This window comes from Calliphora vicina, chromosome 5 (assembly GCF_958450345.1).
Source record: "Calliphora vicina chromosome 5, idCalVici1.1, whole genome shotgun sequence".
Taxonomy (NCBI): domain Eukaryota; kingdom Metazoa; phylum Arthropoda; class Insecta; order Diptera; family Calliphoridae; genus Calliphora; species Calliphora vicina.
In genome coordinates, this window is record NC_088784.1 from 86,700,934 (window position 1) to 86,720,002 (window position 19,069).

Consider the following 19,069-nt stretch of genomic DNA (forward strand, 5'->3'; position numbering starts at 1 on the left):
TAAAGAATGTCAGCCTTTCATTCCATAAATCTATTCATAATATTGTTTTTTTTTTAGATTCATTCCAAAGCCATTTTATACCCTTCACCATGAGTGGCAAGGGTATATATAAGTTTGTCATTCCGTTTGTAATTTCCACATTTTTCATTTGCGACCCCATAAAGTATATATATTCTGGATCGTTATAGATAGCGGAATCGATATAGCCATGTCCGTCTGTCCGTCTGTGTGTTGAAATCAACTTTCCGAAGCCCCCAAATAACTTACATACACGATTCATACATCAATATCTCTGAAATTTTTCCGGCTCTGTCGCTATTCAAAATCGAGAAAATCGGTCCACAAATGGCTGAGATATAAGGAAAAAACTAGGACAACCTCGATTTTTGACCTATATCTGGATTACTAAGTCATTAATATAGACAATATGGATATCTAATGATAGATATTTCAAAGACCTTTGCAACGAAATCGGAAAAAAATATTTTTTAACCCGAATTTTTTTTCCATCAAAAAAATTTTTTTTGTCATAAATTCTTTTTCTAAAAAAATTAATTAAAGAAATTTAAAAAAAAAAATTTTTGAAAAATCTTTTTTTTAAAAAAAATTCGGAAAAAAAAATTTTTTTTAAAAAAATTTAAAACATTAAAAAAAAAAATTTGATTTTGTTTAAATAAAAATATTTAAAAAAAAAAATATTTTTAAGTATAATTTGGTGAAGGGTATATAAGATTCGGCACAGCCGAATATAGCCCTTTTACTTGTTTAAACTGAATTAATTTTAAAGTTAATTAATAACAGAATTAATTCAAACTTTGAATGATTAAATTTTTGATAAATCAAATCATCTACAAAATTAATTGAAAAAATTGTCTTAAGCCTTTTTGTACTAGATTTGAATTGAAGAAAAATTTAATCATTTAATAAATTTTTGAAGCTATTTTGTTATGGATTTAAAGAAATTAGAATGATTTTTAAATTTCCATACGAAAAACCCCAAATAAATAATAATAACCGGTCTATTATTATTATTGCCGAGATATAAGCAAAAAAAACTGTAAAAAACTTGTTACTGTTTTTTGGTGAAAAAATGGAGTTCTAACTTGTTTTCTACGTATTTTCGTCAGTTTTTAATTCCCGAGATTACCGACTAAAAATCCCGGGAATCGGGTATTGAAAAATTGGCAAAATTCCCTGGAAATTTGTACCGGGAATTTCCGGGATAAAAACCCTAGCTATGACCCATTATGGGCCGATTGCAATGAAATTAGGTAGCCTGATTTACTTCTATATTAAACTTCCTTCTGTTAAATAATATTTGAATATTAACATTTTTAAGAGATTTCTGTACGTTAAAGTGTTTTTCGAAAGTGAGTATTGTATGGAAGCTACGATCACTCATGGACCAATCGCCATAAAATTAGGTAGCTTGATTTCGTTTTATATTAAACTTATTTGTGCTGAATTTTTTCTGGATATCAATATTTTTAAGAGTTTTGAGTAATTTTCGGAAGTGGGCTTTATATGAGAGATACGATCAATTATAGATCGACAAGATTTTTAGGTGTGATTTATTTGTATATAATAAGACTTATTTGTGGTGAAATTTGTGTGTATATCTGTATAAATCAAGCATTTTTCACCAATAAAGTGCTATTTGGGGAGGAGTCTAAGGACTAGGTGAAATAATGGACCGATTTTTACTAGTTTCAATAGGCTTAGTCTTAATTTTATCGAAATAGCTTTAAAATTGCGACCTGTACTTTGCGCACAAGTTTACATGGACAGCCAGACAGACGGACGGACATCAGAAAGTGATTATGAGTCGATCGGTGTACTTTTAGTTGGGTGTTAGACAAAGGTTTTTGGGCGTTACAAACATAAGAATAAACGCAATACCCTCCAAACTATGGTGGTGTAGGGTAAATTAACGGAAACTCAAACGTGCCTATAAGTCGGTAAATAATGTTCTAAGTGGAAAAGGAATGATCTTCTGTGATAACTTATATTTTCAACTCAAAATTGATTTTTGGTGTGAAAATTAATTGAAATAAAAAGTGGCTATAAGTCGGTAAATAAAGGTATAGATGAAAAATTAAATTTACTGAAATATCAATTTGGCTATAAGTAGGTGAATAGTGGTCCAAATGGTAAATATATGATAAACTGTGATCTCTTATATTTTTTTTCTTTAACGCTTTATTGATTTATTGCATCTGTCTGTTATCGACCTTACAATAAGTATTTAAATCTTATAACTAAAATTAAAACTATTTGTTCTTCAACAGAAAATTGGTTTTTGATACGAAAATTAACTGGAACATAAAGGTAAAATAGGTAAAATAGTGGTCCAAATGGAAAAAGGATGACAATCTGTGATCACTTTTATTTTCAACCCAAAATCGATTTTTAATATGAAAATTATTGGGTGTATGACTTAAAAATGCGGGATTAACAATAGATGGCTTATCTCTTGAATGCAGTTTTTGTTTTTAATAACTTATATTTAATTTTGAAGGTTTAAATTAAAGAAGTAAAGAAAAACTACCCACATATGACGCTTTGTTGGTACAAAATTCGACATTTTGGAACCAAAAATAAACTTTGTTGTTTTTTTTTTGCTTTGAAAATTCGAATTTTGTACCAACAATGCGTCATATGCGGCAAGTTTTGCTTTACTTCTTTAATTTGAAAAAATTGCCGCTGAAGCACATCGATTGCTTACTAAAGCTCATAGTGAATGTTTTCCATAGGTTTTAACTTGAGAGAGATGGTTAGTGCGGTTCAGAAGTGGTAATTTTGACACGGAAGGCAAGGATCGTCCAGGCCAGACAAACAAGATTGAAGACCAATAACACTGTCCATCAGCATTTTAGGAACAGCATAGCGACCCTATAATTCTGAAAGGGCATGTTGAGTAATTAATTTTGCAGAATAAACTTATAGTCCAGCTGGTCAGAGTTTTTTTTTGCAGTGGGTAAATATTTTCGTTTTTTGATAGATGGGAGCACTATACTAAGTAAAAGTTAATGTCTGAGAGAAGTCATATTTCCGAGTTATATTGTTGATTTTTATGGGGATTGTTTTTGTGGAAGATATTAAGCCTCTAGCTCCTCTCAATTAAAAAGTGTAATTGGCGGCATTACTCCATGAAGATTATTGTAAAAGTCAACAGGATTTTTGAAATGATGCTTCAACGTTATAAAATAACATTATTTTACACTTGCGATGTAAAATGGATCCATTACGATAACCCGAAGCGTAAGAGATCGAATGTAGAACCCGGTCAAACAGTCGAATAGGCATCAAAGTGAATTATCCAAGGCGCTAAGCTAATTCTCTGTATTTGGTGGGAGAATTATTGGGAATTCAGCACACTAATTCTTAACAAAAAAGTGGCTGATTTATTATTTTTTTTTTTTTTTAAAACGCCTGTTTTATTGCAATTCTAGTTCCAGATGGTGAACATAATACTTAAGTGCTAGAAAATATCAATTTATTGCAATCAGTTACACTTTTTCAATTAGTTTTGTTACGATATAATATGGAAAAAGTCATTCCATAGACAACTGTATTATTAGATGTCTAGAGAGAATATTTCAACTGGTTTAATGTACTTCAAATTATATTTATGACAAGACTATAAATGAAACAAAAAGCTATAATTTATTGCCAACTTTAAACAAATAAAACTAATCATTCTTTTAATTTAAATACTAAAGAAATAAATATGATAAAAGAACAATAACAATAATTTAATTATTAATTTGTTTTTAAATATTTAAAATATTTCAGTGGCTGTGAACGCATGTTTGTTTGCATAATTTTATTATGGTTTAAAATAAAGAATTAAAAACTTGAAAAACAACTAAAAATACGATCACACATGGCAAATATTTATTCAAAACAGCTTAAACACTTTTTGTTGGGTAAATTTTTTGACATTGTTTTCTTCTACAAAAGTTTTGTAAAAGCAAAAAACATAAAAAAATAAAATTTTTAGATAATTTTGTAAGAACAAAAACCATTCAATAAATGTAAATTTTAATGTGATTTGGTTTAGAGACTTGTAAAAGAAGTTTTTCAATTAAATAAAATTATTTTATTTTATTTAGTGTTTATGCCTTTTTCGTTAAATATTTGCCATGTGTGACCGTATCAAGTTTATTTATTTATAACTTCTTTTAGAATATTCTTAATTTTTGTTTGTAAATACTAATTTAAGGAGTGAAAGAGAAAGGGGAATGAATACATTTCTAAAGTTTAATAAAAATAAGTTAAAAACAAAAAAAAATATTTATTGTCTCAAAACAGAAGCAACATCTTGAGTATTTTTCTGTTAAGAATTATGTCAATTTGTTAATTTTAACAAGTAAGAAACTATATCCCGACTATATAATGCCTTACACTGAGTAAATAACCAAAAACACTTTTCCTTCAAAATGTCAATAAATTATTTTCGTGAGTGATTTTCAGAAGACGGCCTTGTATGAGAGCCATTGCGAGTTAAGGACCGATCGCCATGAAATCGGGTCGCGTGATTTCTTTATGAAATTTATTTGTGTTGAATGTTTTCTGGATAGCAAAATGTTTAAGAGTTTTATTTCGGAAGTGGACCTTATATGGGAGATATTGTAAATTATGAATAGATTCGCACACAATTTTTAGGTGTGATTTATAAAGCTGATTTGTAGTTGATATCTGTACAAATCTAGCATTTATGATCGATAAAGTCTTATTTCGAGAGGACATTTGTATGGGGGCTAGGTGAAAGAAATTGATTATGAGTCGATTAAGGTGAGCGTTATGGTAATATATTCAAATGCATAATACCCTCAAACTTCCTTACTAAACTGGTGTAGGGTATAAAAATAGTTTATGTTAATAAATTGAGCAGTTAAATTAAATTAATACTTAGTGGCGCCACAGTATTCTGTTTAATAAGAAGAACAGAATATTATTAGACTTGTGCTTTATAGTTCAATTCAATGACCGCTCATTTTAATTCATACTTCAAAAATTAACTAGGTACCTAATCAAGTTCAATCACTCTTCTTAAGATTTGGAACGGCCTACGTGAACTACCCGAACTACAAATTTGAAATGTACGCTGTTAATACTTGTATTAATTTAAATAAAACATAAACCGTTCAATATTAAAATTCTCAATAATACGTAAATTTATTCAAATATTGTACAAATACATTAAACATTAAAATATTTCCTGAGTGCAATATTTTTGAGGGATGGAGTTTTAAAGAGGCATATTTTTGAATCTAATTGAGATATTGACTTGAATTTTTTTTTTGTCAGAGCAAAACTCCACTTATCTAAACAAAAAAAAAAATAGTTCCCAATAAATGTGGATCAAATTGTTTCTAATATTTGCAATCCTATTTTTAATTTTTTATACAAATTTTAGTTTTTGAAACTCAATAAATATGTAATAAAATCTTTATTTATTAACAAAACTCAATGAAATTTTCAAAGTTCTTTAAATTTATCATTCTAAATAACAAATTGTAAAAAAACTTAACAAAAGCTCAAAGGGAATCCCGCAATTCCTAAAAATTTAAGCGAAAATTCCAAAAATAGTATTTTTTACAATAAGGTACACATTTCCTTCAGGGCTGGGAAAATACTTTGTGGATAAATAGGGAAAACATCAAGGTTTCCAGAGCTGCATTCCGTATTCTGATCCTAGCTTTGGGATTTTAGAACATGTGGGTCAAATTTGAAATTTTAATGCAAAATAGGTCACATTCCGAAGGTCACATTCGAAAAATAGGAAATGTTTTTACACCAAAATGTTCTTCGTAAAGATAACATACAGAGAAAATTAAAATATTTATATGTTCTTAAAGAAAGTTTATTTTTTTTTCGTCCAAAAAACAGCAAAAATCTACTATTTTTTTAATATTGCTCTAAAATATTCTGTATATTATTGGTAATTTAGTTGTCCTTGAATTGAACTTTGAATTTGAGTCTATTCGGCTTTTAGAAAAATCTATATTTGTATGGCAAATTTTTAAAATTTCAATTTTGCAGTGCCTATAACTCGGAAATTATAAGAAACAAATAGCACACGCAAGTATGTGCGCTTTCCAAAAATATAAAAATCTTTGAAATCGGAAGGGAAACAAAAATATTACAAGTGTTTAAAAATTTTTCATGTCGAAGGTACCCCCCATAGCGCCGACCCTGGCTAATTTAAAGGGGCCCATTTTAATAACATAAACTCGAATGCTCCTTGGCTATGTCCATGTCAAATTTTATACTGATCGGACCTGCGGTTTAAAAATGCCAGATTTATTTTCAAAAAATTTTGATTCTGCCCCACTGTGTGCTCTTTTGCCTTACCAATATCTGTTAGACCTTTTTATTCTTCCTGGTCTAGATTTCCTTTCAATATTATAGTCTTCCTTATACAGTTTAATGGCTTTGGAAACAGTGTGACGACAAACCTTCAGATCTTTTGATATCTCTTTGAAAGACCATGGGATTTTTTTTGAAAAGTTTTAAATATTGTTACGTTTTAAGCTTTTCAAAACTTTGGTTTATTTCCTTTAAATAAACCGGATACTTTTGATTGCAAATAAAAGCCGTTTAATAGTTTGAAAATTGTAACAACTCTTTATTTATTTAAAATGTACAACAACAGAATTAAATAGTCACTCAATGTTTTTTATATACGTTTATAAATTTGTAGAAATACAGACACACTTTATAATGTACACGAATTCACTTGAAAAACATAGCTGATGTTTATTCGAGAATCGTCTCTTATAAACTCACTAACGACTGCAACCTCTGCCACCATTTATAACACTGCCATCTGCACTCTAGATTGCTCTTTAACTGTCTAGAGCTTTCTAATACATACGCCATCTGTGGCGTACTTTCTACAATGTTCTTTAACTGAATATTCGAATTCGAATATACGGTCGCAGCAAACAGCGTTGCCGTACTTACGATCAATGGTCAACGGAAAGCTTTTATTCAATGTTAATAATGCCCACAGATATGTTAAAGTTTGGGCACTGATATTGGAAAGCATTATGCAACTTTAAATCAGCCGTTAAAATCGTTATATTTGAATTCAAGTACAATTTCGTAACAATATTTTTTTATGAATTTAGAATGAATGATTTAGAAAAAATAATATCTGAGATATATATTTAAAAGCTAACGCGATTATAAAAAATGATAATTTGTTGGAGGCAATCACCATTAAAATAAAAATCAGAAAAATCGTTATATATTATATTTTTTTGTTATTTGGTTTAAATACATTACTGAAATGTTGCTTACATAATACAAGTTCAAACCGTTTTGAAAATTGTAAGAACCGATCCATGATTTTATCTAGTCCCAATAAAAATGTCTACCCGAAATTTGACATTACATAAGTATAGTAGAATAGTGGTATCTATACAATATTCACCAACAATTAGTTTTGTTGAAAAGGGAATATTTAGCCATAGCTCACATATTAGGCCCACTTCCGAAATTTATATTAATGCGCATAGATATCGACATCAAGATCAAGTTGAACATAAAGTAGTTTCATGTATACAGCAATTATACTCCTGGATTTTGTGACTATTCAGTCCATAAATTCTAATTCCGAAAATCAGTTTAACACACATAAATCTCTTCTTAATATAGATATCAAAATAAAATTCAATCAAAACAAGTAAGAAAGTATGGTCGGTCAAGCCCGACCATATAATACCCTACACTAAGTAAAAGAGCAAAAAAAAAATGTCTTTTAAAATTTCAATAATTTATATTTTTGAGTGATTTTCGGAAGTGGGGTTATATGGGGGCTATGAGCAATTATGGACCGATCACCATGAAATTAGGTCGCGTGATTTATGTCTATATTAAAGTTAACTATGTTGAATTTTGTGTGTATACCAAAAATTTTAAGCGATTTATGCACGTTAAAGCGATTTTCGGAAGCGGGTCTATATGGGAGCTATGACTAATTATGGACCGATCGTAACAAAATTTGGTGAGATGAATTTTGTATATATAAAACTTATTTGGAGCGAAATTTGTGTAGATACATATATAAATTAAACATTTATGACCGATAAAGTCCAATTTCGGAAGGACATTTGTATGGGGGCTAGGTGAAATAATGGACCGATTTCAGCAAGTTTCAATAGTCTTCGTCCTTGCGCCGAAAAAATAATATGTACCAAATTTGATCAAAATATCTTCAAAATTGCGACCTGTACTCTGCGCACAAGGTTTACATGGACAGCCAGCCAGCCAGACGGACGGACGGACATCGTTTAATCGACTCAGAAAGCGATTCTAAGTCGATCGGTATATTTTAAGGTGGGTGTTAAGGTTAAGGACAAATATTTGACGAAAAAGACGTAACCACTAAATAAAATACATTTGAATTCTTTTATTTATTTCAAAAACTTATTTTGCTTAAGATGATTCAAAACAGAAAATTGAGTTTTATTTTATTTGATGCTGTTTGATCTTACAAAACACTTGTAAGAGTAAACACGTCAAACAAATTTGTGCTAAAAAAAGTGGTTACGCTTTTTTGAGCAAATATTTGCCTACCTTTAGACTTATATTTTTGGGCGTTACAAACATCTGCACAAACGCATTATACCTTCTCCTCTATGGTGGTGTAGGGTATAATAAGTTTTTCACGTTCAAAGAATGTATAACAATCGGCCCATAAGAGATCATAAGCCATTTTTCCAAAAATTAAAATAACGCACACGCATTCTTTTTATAAATATCGAGATAAAGTTCAAAACACATCAGTTTATATAGAAATTCTGCTTTTAGAAAAATATTCACTTGTTAATCATTGTGTTGAAAATTAAATTTCTGGTTTGATCAATGGCAACCATCATTCAGCTCAGCATGAACAAATAAAACTCTGGAATTTTAAAAATCTTATTTTTTAACAATAAATAACAATACTTTATTACAGTTAAATTTAAATTACAATACTACTAATATATAATTCCTAACTATTAAATATTAAGCCGCTTTCGCAAATAATTTTCTTACGACAACAATTTGGATAATTAGCTTCAGGATCCACTACAGGTCCCACTGTACAGCCAGGTGGCGCTATCATAACAGCACAACTAAAATAAATAAAAGGAGATAAATAAAAAGACTCAAGCAAATAAGTATTTAAATCTCAAAAATAAAAACAGCACAAATTCAACCTACGTGACTATGGAGGCTTTGCTATTTTCGTGGCAGGTAATTTTGGCACACATGTCTGGATGTTTAGCTACCGCACCGGGAGATAAAACTAATTGCTGCAATACACACTGGCCCGGATGACCTAAGACAATATTAAAGAATTTGCAATTATTTTTTTTATTCTAGAAAATTTCTATTTTGTTTTCTTCTTCTCTCTTACTTGGATCGGCATACGTTTCAATAGTTACAGCCGCCCAAACGATCGATACGTGATAAGTGCTGACAAATATTAGACTCAAAACTAGAAGTTCAAATTTCATGTTGCTGCTTTCAGTGTTAAAATTCAACTAATTAGATGCTTGAGTAAGAGTTGGGATTTTAAATTAAAATAAACAGAAACAAAAACTTAATAAAAAAGTTAAAAAAGTGGTATTTGAAAGAAGAACTAGTGGTATATTCTTATCGGTTAGTCATCGGCTGCTGGATGATGAAGTTGTTCTATATTTAATTTTTAGTGAAAATTAAATATTTAATTTGTTTATATTTATGCGAGTATTTCTAGAGTATTTATGAACAGTGTTTAAGGAGCTGAAAAATGTGGGTTGATTATTTATGATTTTGTAATTTAAAATTTCTAGCAGCATTATGGATTATTAATGTCAACAAATTTCCAAATTTTATAAATAAAATACAAAAAATTTTACTGATTGGATTTAAGTTTTTTTTTTATTTTTTTTCTCAAAACTTCAAATTAAAAAATTTCAGAAAATTTCCAAAATCATCTTAAAAATTTTGCAATTGAAAATTTCCTTTAAACAATTTTCTTTCCATTGTTCATCACTGTAGTTCTTCGCCTTGTTACAAATTATATAAACATAAAAACAATTAATTAATCTTCCATTGCTGTTTAATTAAAATAATTTCAAAATTCCCCAACTTTTATGGTTTTACTTGTTTTTATTTTTTGCATTTCTTATTTTCAAATTGTTTTTATATGTTGTTTGTCTGATTTGCAAAATATTTATTTATTTATAATTGAAAACAAACAGTTCATTACCCTACTAAACATACAAATCCTAGTAAGAGCATCAGAAATATTTTTATTTAATTTCTCAAGACGTAATTAGAACAATAGCTGCTTCATTGTCAAGGTAAACTATATAAATCTACTATCTTGTTAATATGAGACTAAAGACAATTAAACATTTTTGTTATTGGTCACAGATAAATAACAAAGTTATATTCTTGAAGGGGGCGAAGTGTAGCCACAACCAAAAACATTGCAGATCAGCTAAATTATGCAACAGTACGAGGGCGAATCAATAAGTCCCTGACTTTTTGAATGAAACACTGGTTTCTGGATAAAAAATCAGTTTATTTTTTCAACATAGTCTCCTTTGAAATCAATACACATCAAGAAAAATTGGACGAAGATTTGTCGAGGACCAAGATATGTCGAGGTCATCAAAATAGGTATTTGTTTGTGAGATGATTTCATCGTTGGAGTGAAATCTCTTTCCGAAGGGCCTTTTCTTTGGGTTTGGAAACAAGAAATAGTCACTTGGGGCTAAATCCGGAGAATAGGGCGGATCGGTTAGCAATTTGTAGCAATCTTGCATTGTCCTGGTGAAAAATAACTTTTTTCTTGGTCAAATGCGATCGTTTTTGTTTCAAATCCACATTAAGTCGATCCAATAGGTTGGCGTAATATTCGTCATTGATTATTTTACCATTTTGAAGGTAGTCAATGTGGATTATACCGCGTGATTCCCAAAAAAAAAACGTCGCCATCAATTTATTGGCTGACAAACCCAACTTTGCCTTCTTTGGCGCTAATTCACACTGGAAACCCACCGTTTCGACTGCTGTTTGGTCTCTGCTGTATTGTGGTGGATGACATTTTCATTTGCCGTTAGGAAACGGCCCAGAAACTAGTCCATATTGCGGTTCAACAACGCCAATTGAGTTTGTGGTTAATTGTGAGGAAATGCGACACCCATCTTTCGGAAAGCTTTCTCATACCTAAATGATGATTCAAAATTGAAACGACTGACCCATGCGAGATTCCTATGGCTTCCACAATTTAAATCTCCGATCGTTCAACACCATATCATGAATTTTTTCGGGATGTAGAAAACTCAACTGCGCGATTATAACATTGTCATCTTCCTTGCTTATACAGTCGCAACGAAATTCAGTGAACCACTTCTTTACCATTGAAATTGATGGTTCAGAGATCCCATAGTATTTATCAAGCTAAGACATGGACATGCTGCATAATGAGCACACGAAATAAACTTCTCCCCATTTTTTCCTCAAACAAACTAAATGACGCAGCTAGTTCAAATTTTGACAGGAGTAAACTGACAAATGCCTGTTGACATAGGCAGTATTGCAATTTCAGTTAACTCTTTGCGTCTTAGTGGTCACTTTTCTAACCACCTTTTCTAGAGTCTTTAAAACATTTTTTATTGACATCTATTGGCATTTTGATAAACAATTTATTTTTTTAAATTAATGTATTAATTTGAAAATATTGCGTACCATTGTTTTTCTAAGGAGTTTTCCCTGATTCAATAAAAAAAGCTCAGAGTGATTTATTGTTCATCGAATTCAGTGTTACTTTGTTATTTAGTGTTTCTTTGGTTGTCTCTTCGACAAATAACGTAAGTAATAGATTGGTTAGATTACTAACCACTGTGACTGAAATAGGTTTTATATAATGTGTTTCTCTACATAATTTTATGTTATGAGTGCTAATATAGAAGATATTTTGTTGGAAGGTATACCATCGAATGGTGAACAAAGATGATAACTATATGGAGCAAACCGATGTGATGGTGCTCGCTGATATACCTATGAAGCTCAAGTCAAAATTTTATGGTGATTTTGATTTGGATAATGACATACCTCTATCCAATTTTAGATTGGAAGTGTCGTTTGTTTATACAGGAGATGGGGATATACCAAATGATATAATAAAATTGGAGAATGTCTCACCTACACAGCTACTTTTTCGTTTGTTTTGGTCAAGGAATTTAGTCAAAATTATTAGTTTTCAAACAAATTTATTCACAAATGATTATCATAATTATTTTTAATGCCAACTGCCATGGTGGTTAATAAACTAACCACTTCATTCTATAAAAAAACCTAGCTGTAATTTTTCCACTTTTTTTCATAATAAATGAACCTTAATAAAAGTAAAAATGCAATTGTTTTGATTATAAACTATGATGTATTTTTCTCATCTCCATCTTACATCGTCATCTTGAACTGAAAAGTAAAAAAAGTTAAGAAACTTTTTTTTCTGGATTTTTTACAATAATATCTGATTTTATCCGTTAAATAGCTTTTTCTGTCCTTTTTATGCCTTTATAAAGGTAGCGGTTTCGTTATTTATCTCGAATTTCGTTTTTATTTGCAACCGAATATTCGCTTGAACTCTAATGATTTTGTATATAAGATTAAAAATTGTTTTGTATTTCATTCCTTTTGTATTCTGTCCCCTGCAGTGTTTGATATATAGTGTGTTAAACTGTCTACTAGAGATGCAAACACTAATTTCTGTGGCATTACAACATGAGTAAATTTCAATAACAGGCAGCATGTTGCCTAGTTATTTGGTGCATATTTATATCGGAGAGGCATGGGTGATGGTATTTGATTTCACGATCATGACTCACTCACGAAAGAAACAAATAGTAGTTGGACTTTTTAACAAGTATTGCAACATATAAACTACGGTTGTCATATCTGGCCGTTTTACGGCCAATGCTAGCTTCAAACGAATCAGTTCGGTTTGGTACAGTTTCCTTGTGATGGTCTGGTCAGATTTCAGCAGCTGATAATAAATAAGACACTCTTGCTCCCATCAAATACAGAGAATTACCTTAGCGCCATGGATAATGATTCGGTGCAATCATGATTTCATTTTATATGCAAAATCATCTTTCAAGGTCTCTCGGTTTCAATTCGTATGGTACCCAATTTCCCTGCTTTTGAATGAATCCTGCTGCTCGCAAACGTTTTGAAATTGCTGCTTGAGTAACTGCCAATGAGTTTGCAAGCTCTTGTTGAGTTTGAGGAGTAATTCCTACAATTCTTGGTTTTCAAACTTGTTTGACATGGGCGATCTTTATCATCGGTGTCTAAATCACCACTTCTGAACTTCACAAACTCAAAATATCTAAATTCGCTAATAACTTGGCCAATAAGTGTTTAAGCAAGAAAAAGAACTCGATTTGGGATCACTCATATTTCTGAAAAAAAAATCGATTTTTTTATATAAAAACTCAAAATATCTAAAATCGCTAATAACTTGGCCAATAAGCTTTCAATCAAGAAAAGGAGCTCGATCTGTGATCACTCATATTTCTAAATAAAAATCGATTTTTTATATAAAAACTCAAAATATATAAATTCGCTAATAACTTGGCCAATAAGCGTTTAATCAAGAAAAGGAGCTGGATCTGTGATCACTCATATTTCTGAACAAAAATCGATATTTTATATAAAAACTCAAAATATATAAATTCGCTAATAACTTGTCCAATAAGCGTTTAATAAATAAAAGGAGCTCGAACTGTGATCACTCATATTTCTAAATAAAAATCGATTTTTTATATAAATACTCAAAATATCTAAATTCGCTAATAACTTGTCCAATAAGCATTTAATCAAGAAAAGGAGCTCGATCTGTGATCACTCATATTTCTGAACAAAAATCGATATTTTATATAAAAACTCAAAATATATAAATTCGCTAATAACTTGTCCAATAAGCGTTTAATAAATAAAAGGAGCTCGAACTGTGATCACTCATATTTCTAAATAAAAATCGATTTTTTATATAAATACTCAAAATATCTAAATTCGCTAATAACTTGTCCAATAAGCATTTAATCAAGAAAAGGAGCTCGATCTGTGATCACTCATATTTCTGAACAAAAATCGATTTTTTATATAAAAACTCAAAATATATAAATTCGCTAATAACTTGGTCAATAAGCGTTTAAGCAAGAAAAAGAACTCGATTTGGGATCACTCATATTTTTGGCTAAAAATCGATTTTTTATATAAAAACTCAAAATATCTAAATTCGTTAATAACTTGCCCAATAAGCGTTTAATCAAGAAAAAGAGCTCGATCAGTGATCACTCATATTTCTTGCTAAAAATCGATTTTTTATATAAAAACCCACAATAAATAAATTCGCTAATAACTTGGCCAATAAACGTTTACTCAAGAAAAGGAGCTCGATCTGTGATCACTCATATTTCTGAACAAAAAAACGATTTTTTTTATATAAAAACTAAAAATATCTAAAATCGCTAATAACTTGGCCAATAAGCATTTAATCAACAAAAGGAGGTCGATCTGTGATCACTCATATTTCTGGCCAAAAATCGATTTTTTATATAAAACCCACAATAAATAAATTCGCTAATAACTTGGCCAATAAGAGTTTAATCAAGAAAAGGAGCTCGATCTGTGATCACCAGGGAAACCAAAATATGCAAATGCTTGTTTTTTCTGGTGAGTCTAATGGTCACATGGATAAGATATTTACACGTTTCAGAACTATTTAAGAATTTTGGCATCGATTTGTTAGTGCATATTTTATCCTTAAATGCATATCTATGCATATATTTGTTTTAAGAGCATATTTATGTCATATTTTTCCATTTTTAGAGCATATTTTACTATTAATAGCATATTTTGACTTTATCAAAAACAAATTTTGTCTTACTTACTTTTCGCTGTTTTTTACTTCCTTTGTTTAAAATTGAAAAATAGTTGGCTTGTCTCCAAAAAAAAATTTAAAAAACAAAAAAAATTTTTTCAAAATTTAAAAAAAAAACAATTGGAAAATTTTTTTTTTCCAAAAAAGAAAAAACTGAAAAAAAAATTTTGTTCACCTAAAAATATTGAAATTTTGTATTTTGAAGTATAATTTGGTGAAGGATGTATAAGATTCGGCACGGCCGAATTTAGCTCTCTTACTTGTTTTAATATAAAATAAGCACTATTTTAATAATAGCGCCATCTAAATATCAAATTTTAGTTCTAATTCAAACTTAACCGTTCTAAGTGTTAAAGAAATATTGTACTTTAAATTGGCTCCTATAACATCAGTTGATGTCGATTTATTATACCCTTCACTTTCGTGTGAAGGGTATATATAAGTTTGTCATTCCGTTTGTAATTTCTACATTTTTCATTTCCGACCCTATAAAGTATATACAGTATTGGCCATAACTAAAGCACCCCCTCAATGAATTTTTTTCATATGGTATTTTTTTGTATAAAATCATAGTTTTAAATATGGGGCATTTCATGTCAAGTGAACCAACTTTTGAAATCGATGTCTTCCGATCGGGATGAAATTTGCACCAAGGTTAGCTCTATTGGATAGTAACTCAGACACAATTTTTCAACAACATCGGTCGAGAACTCTCTGAGTTATAGGGGGTAAAATTTTGACAATTTGGTCAAACAGGGGTTTTTTCTTATCCATGTAACTTATTACCTATTGTTCTTAGCAAAATGTGTCCCAAATAGTATAGATAGCTATTTCTTCGATCTTTCGAAAAAAAATATTTAAAAAAAAAAATAAAAAATTTTTAATATTTTTTTTCCGAAATCAAAAACTTTTTTGACTTTTTTTTAAAATACGTCCTTTTTTTTTTTTTTTTTTTTTCTTAAAATAAAGTTTAGATATTTTCCTTGAACACCTACTTGGTCGCTTAGTGGGATGCGAGTGGGATATCTATCAAAATAAATATTTTGTAACTCAAAACATAAAATTTTTGACTTTTTTTGCAAAATCAAAAACTTTGTTGACTTTTTTTTTTCAAAATGGACCCTTTTTTAATCTTTTTTTTTAGGTCAAACAAAAGCTTAGATATTATCCTTGAAGACCCTTTTGGTCGCTTAGTGGGATGCGAGTGGGATATCTATCAAAATAAATATTTTTTAACTCAAGACTTACAATTTTTGACTTTTTTTTTTGCAAATACGATTTTTTTTCCAAATGGGCCCTTTTTTTAAAATTTTTTTTGTAGTCAAAAGAAAGCTTAGGTCCATTCCTTTAAGATATTTTTAGTCCCTTAGTGGGATGCGAGTGGGATATCTATCAAAATAAATATTTTGTAACGCAAGACATACAATTTTTTAATTTTTTTTTGCAAAATCAAAATTTTTTTCCAATATGGGCCCTTTTTTAATTTTTTTTTGCTCAAAAGAAAGCCTAGGTCCATTCCTTTAAGATATTTTTAGTCCCTTAGTGGGATGCGAGTGGGATATCTATCAAAATAAATGTTTTAACACAAAAATTGTATGTCTTGAGTTACAAAACATTTATTTTGATATATATCCCACTCGCATCCCACTAAGCGATCAAAACCATCTTAAAGGAATAGGCCTAAGCTTTCTTTATAGCAAAAAAAAAAAATTACAAAAAGGGCCCATTTTAAAAAAAAGTCAAAAAAGTTTTTGATTTTGCCAAAAAATCAAAAATTGTATATCTTGAGTTACAAAATATTTATTTTGATAGATATCCCACTCGTATCCCACTAAGGGACCTAAAATATCTTAAAGGAATGGACCTAAGCTTTCTTTTGACTAAAAAAAAATTTTTAAAAAAGGGCCCATTTTGAAAAAAAATTCGAATATGCAAAAAAAAAGTCAATAATTGAATGTCTTGAGTTACAACATTTTTATTTTAATAGATATCCTACTCACATCTTCCTAAGTGACAAAATAGGTCTTAAAGGAAAAGACCTAAGCTTTCTTTTGAGCAAAAAAAATGTTTAAAAAAAAGTCCCATATTGGAAAAAAATTTCGATTTTGCAAAAAAAAATTAAAAAATTGTTACAAAATATTTATTTTGATAGATATCCCACTCGCATCCCACTAAGGGACTAAAAATATCTTAAAGGAATGGACCTAGGCTTTCTTTTGAGCAAAAAAAAAATTAAAAAAGGGCCCATATTGGAAAAAAATTTTGATTTTGCAAAAAAAAATTAAAAAATTGTATGTCTTGCGTTACAAAATATTTATTTTGATAGATATCCCACTCGCATCCCACTAAGGGACAAAAAATATCTTAAAGGAATGGACCTAAGCATTCTTTTGACTACAAAAAAAATTTTAAAAAAAGGGCCCATTTGGAAAAAAAATCGTATTTGCAAAAAAAAAGTCAAAAATTGTAAGTCTTGAGTTAAAAAATATTTATTTTGATAGATATCCCACTCGCATCCCACTAAGCGACCAAAAGGGTCTTCAAGGATAATATCTAAGCTTTTGTTTGACCTAAAAAAAAAGATTAAAAAAGGGTCCATTTTGAAAAAAAAAGTCAACAAAGTTTTTGATTTTGCAAAAAAAGTCAAAAATTTTATGTTTTGAGTTACAAAATATTTATTTTGATAGATATCCCACTCGCATCCCACTAAGCGACCAAGTAGGTGTTCAAGGAAAATATCTAAACTTTATTTTAAGAAAAAAAAAAAAAAAAAAAAGGACGTATTTTAAAAAAAAGTCAAAAAAGTTTTTGATTTCGGAAAAAAAATATTAAAAATTTTTTATTTTTTTTTTTAAATATTTTTTTTCGAAAGATCGAAGAAATAGCTATCTATACTATTTGGGACACATTTTGCTAAGAACAATAGGTAATAAGTTACATGGATAAGAAAAAACCCCTGTTTGACCAAATTGTCAAAATTTTACCCCCTATAACTCAGAGAGTTCTCGACCGATGTTGTTGAAAAATTGTGTCTGAGTTACTATCCAATAGAGCTAACCTTGGTGCAAATTTCATCCCGATCGGAAGACATCGATTTCAAAAGTTGGTTCACTTGACATGAAATGCCCCATATATATTATGTATTATTTTCATTTGTTAATATGTTTAGTATTGATAAACAAATACTTTCAAAATTAACCTTTCTATAAGAGGTAAATTAAAATCAAAAAATATTTCAAGGTAGAAAATGAAACGGACAAAACTAAAGCACCCCTTCAAGGATATACTATAAAAAAAAATTTTAGTTAATTTTTTGTTGCAAATCCTTTGTTTTGGATGGCACACGAACATCTATTTTCATAGAAGATAATATGTTTTATGGCGTTTTTCGATATTCCTTCCAAGGCTATTTTAACGGCATGAAATAAATCGTGAAAATTTCCGATCCTTATTTCAACAATTTTCACGATTTATTTTCATATTAACAATGTGCCACAAGTTCTCAATAGGATTGAGATCGGGAGATTGACCAGGCCAATGAAGAACTAGAATCTTATTGCTGTGAAGCCAAGTCTTACAAACTTTGGAGGCGTGCTTAGGATCGTTATCCTGTTGGAAGCTCCCTATAATTGGCATCTCTTCACTGGCATAAGGCAACATTACAGCTTTCAATACATCACAGTACATGAACCGATCCATAATCCCATAAATTTTATGATTTGGCCCAAATTCTTGACAAGAAATGCAACCCCAGACCATTACATTGCCTCCTCCATGTCTAATTGTTGCTTTGCAATACTTTCAGGATTCAGTCTTCCTCCTTTTGGTCAGCGTACACGCCTTATTCCAGCGGAACTTTTTAAGTTGTATTTGGATTCGGCAGGGAACAGTACTGTCTTTAATTTTGGGATACTCCAGTCGATGTGGGCTTTGTCAAATTTCAGTCTAGCTTTCTTGTTCTTAGCTGATGGAAATGTTTTTTTTGCTGGTCGTCAGCTGAATAATCGGGCTTACTACTCTTCTACGGATTGTTCTTTCGCTAATGCATAATCTTAAACTTGTTCGTACTTGAATAACTGATGCTGTAGGATCTTTTTGTATTGCTCTTTTGATCAAGAAATCATAATA

General features: G+C 29.9%; 1 protein-coding gene across 1 annotated transcript; it reads right to left on the reverse strand.

The window, feature by feature from the left end:
• Window positions 1–8,988: 8,988 nt before the first annotated feature.
• On the reverse strand, window positions 8,989–9,532 carry LOC135959965 (uncharacterized). The gene is made up of 3 exons (XM_065511124.1): window positions 9,416–9,532; window positions 9,220–9,337; window positions 8,989–9,131 (listed from the first exon to the last, which is right to left on the reverse strand). Exons 1-3 carry the CDS (start codon window positions 9,513–9,515, stop codon window positions 9,008–9,010), a joined length of 342 nt encoding a protein of 113 aa, XP_065367196.1. The 5' UTR covers window positions 9,516–9,532; the 3' UTR covers window positions 8,989–9,007.
• Between the last annotated feature and the right edge of the window lie 9,537 nt (window positions 9,533–19,069).

What these genes read in the sequence shown, in the direction of transcription:
- LOC135959965 (XM_065511124.1), bottom strand. Translation starts at nt 9,515, where the DNA reads ATGAAATTTGAACTTCTAGTTTTGAGTCTAATATTTGTCAGCACTTAT. An exon ending in TGAAACGTATGCCGATCCAA is followed by an intron (nt 9,338 to 9,415) that starts GTAAGAGAGAAG and finishes ATATTGTCTTAG; the next exon opens with GTCATCCGGGCCAGTGTGTA. An exon ending in AGCAAAGCCTCCATAGTCAC is followed by an intron (nt 9,132 to 9,219) that starts GTAGGTTGAATT and finishes TATTTATTTTAG; the next exon opens with TTGTGCTGTTATGATAGCGC.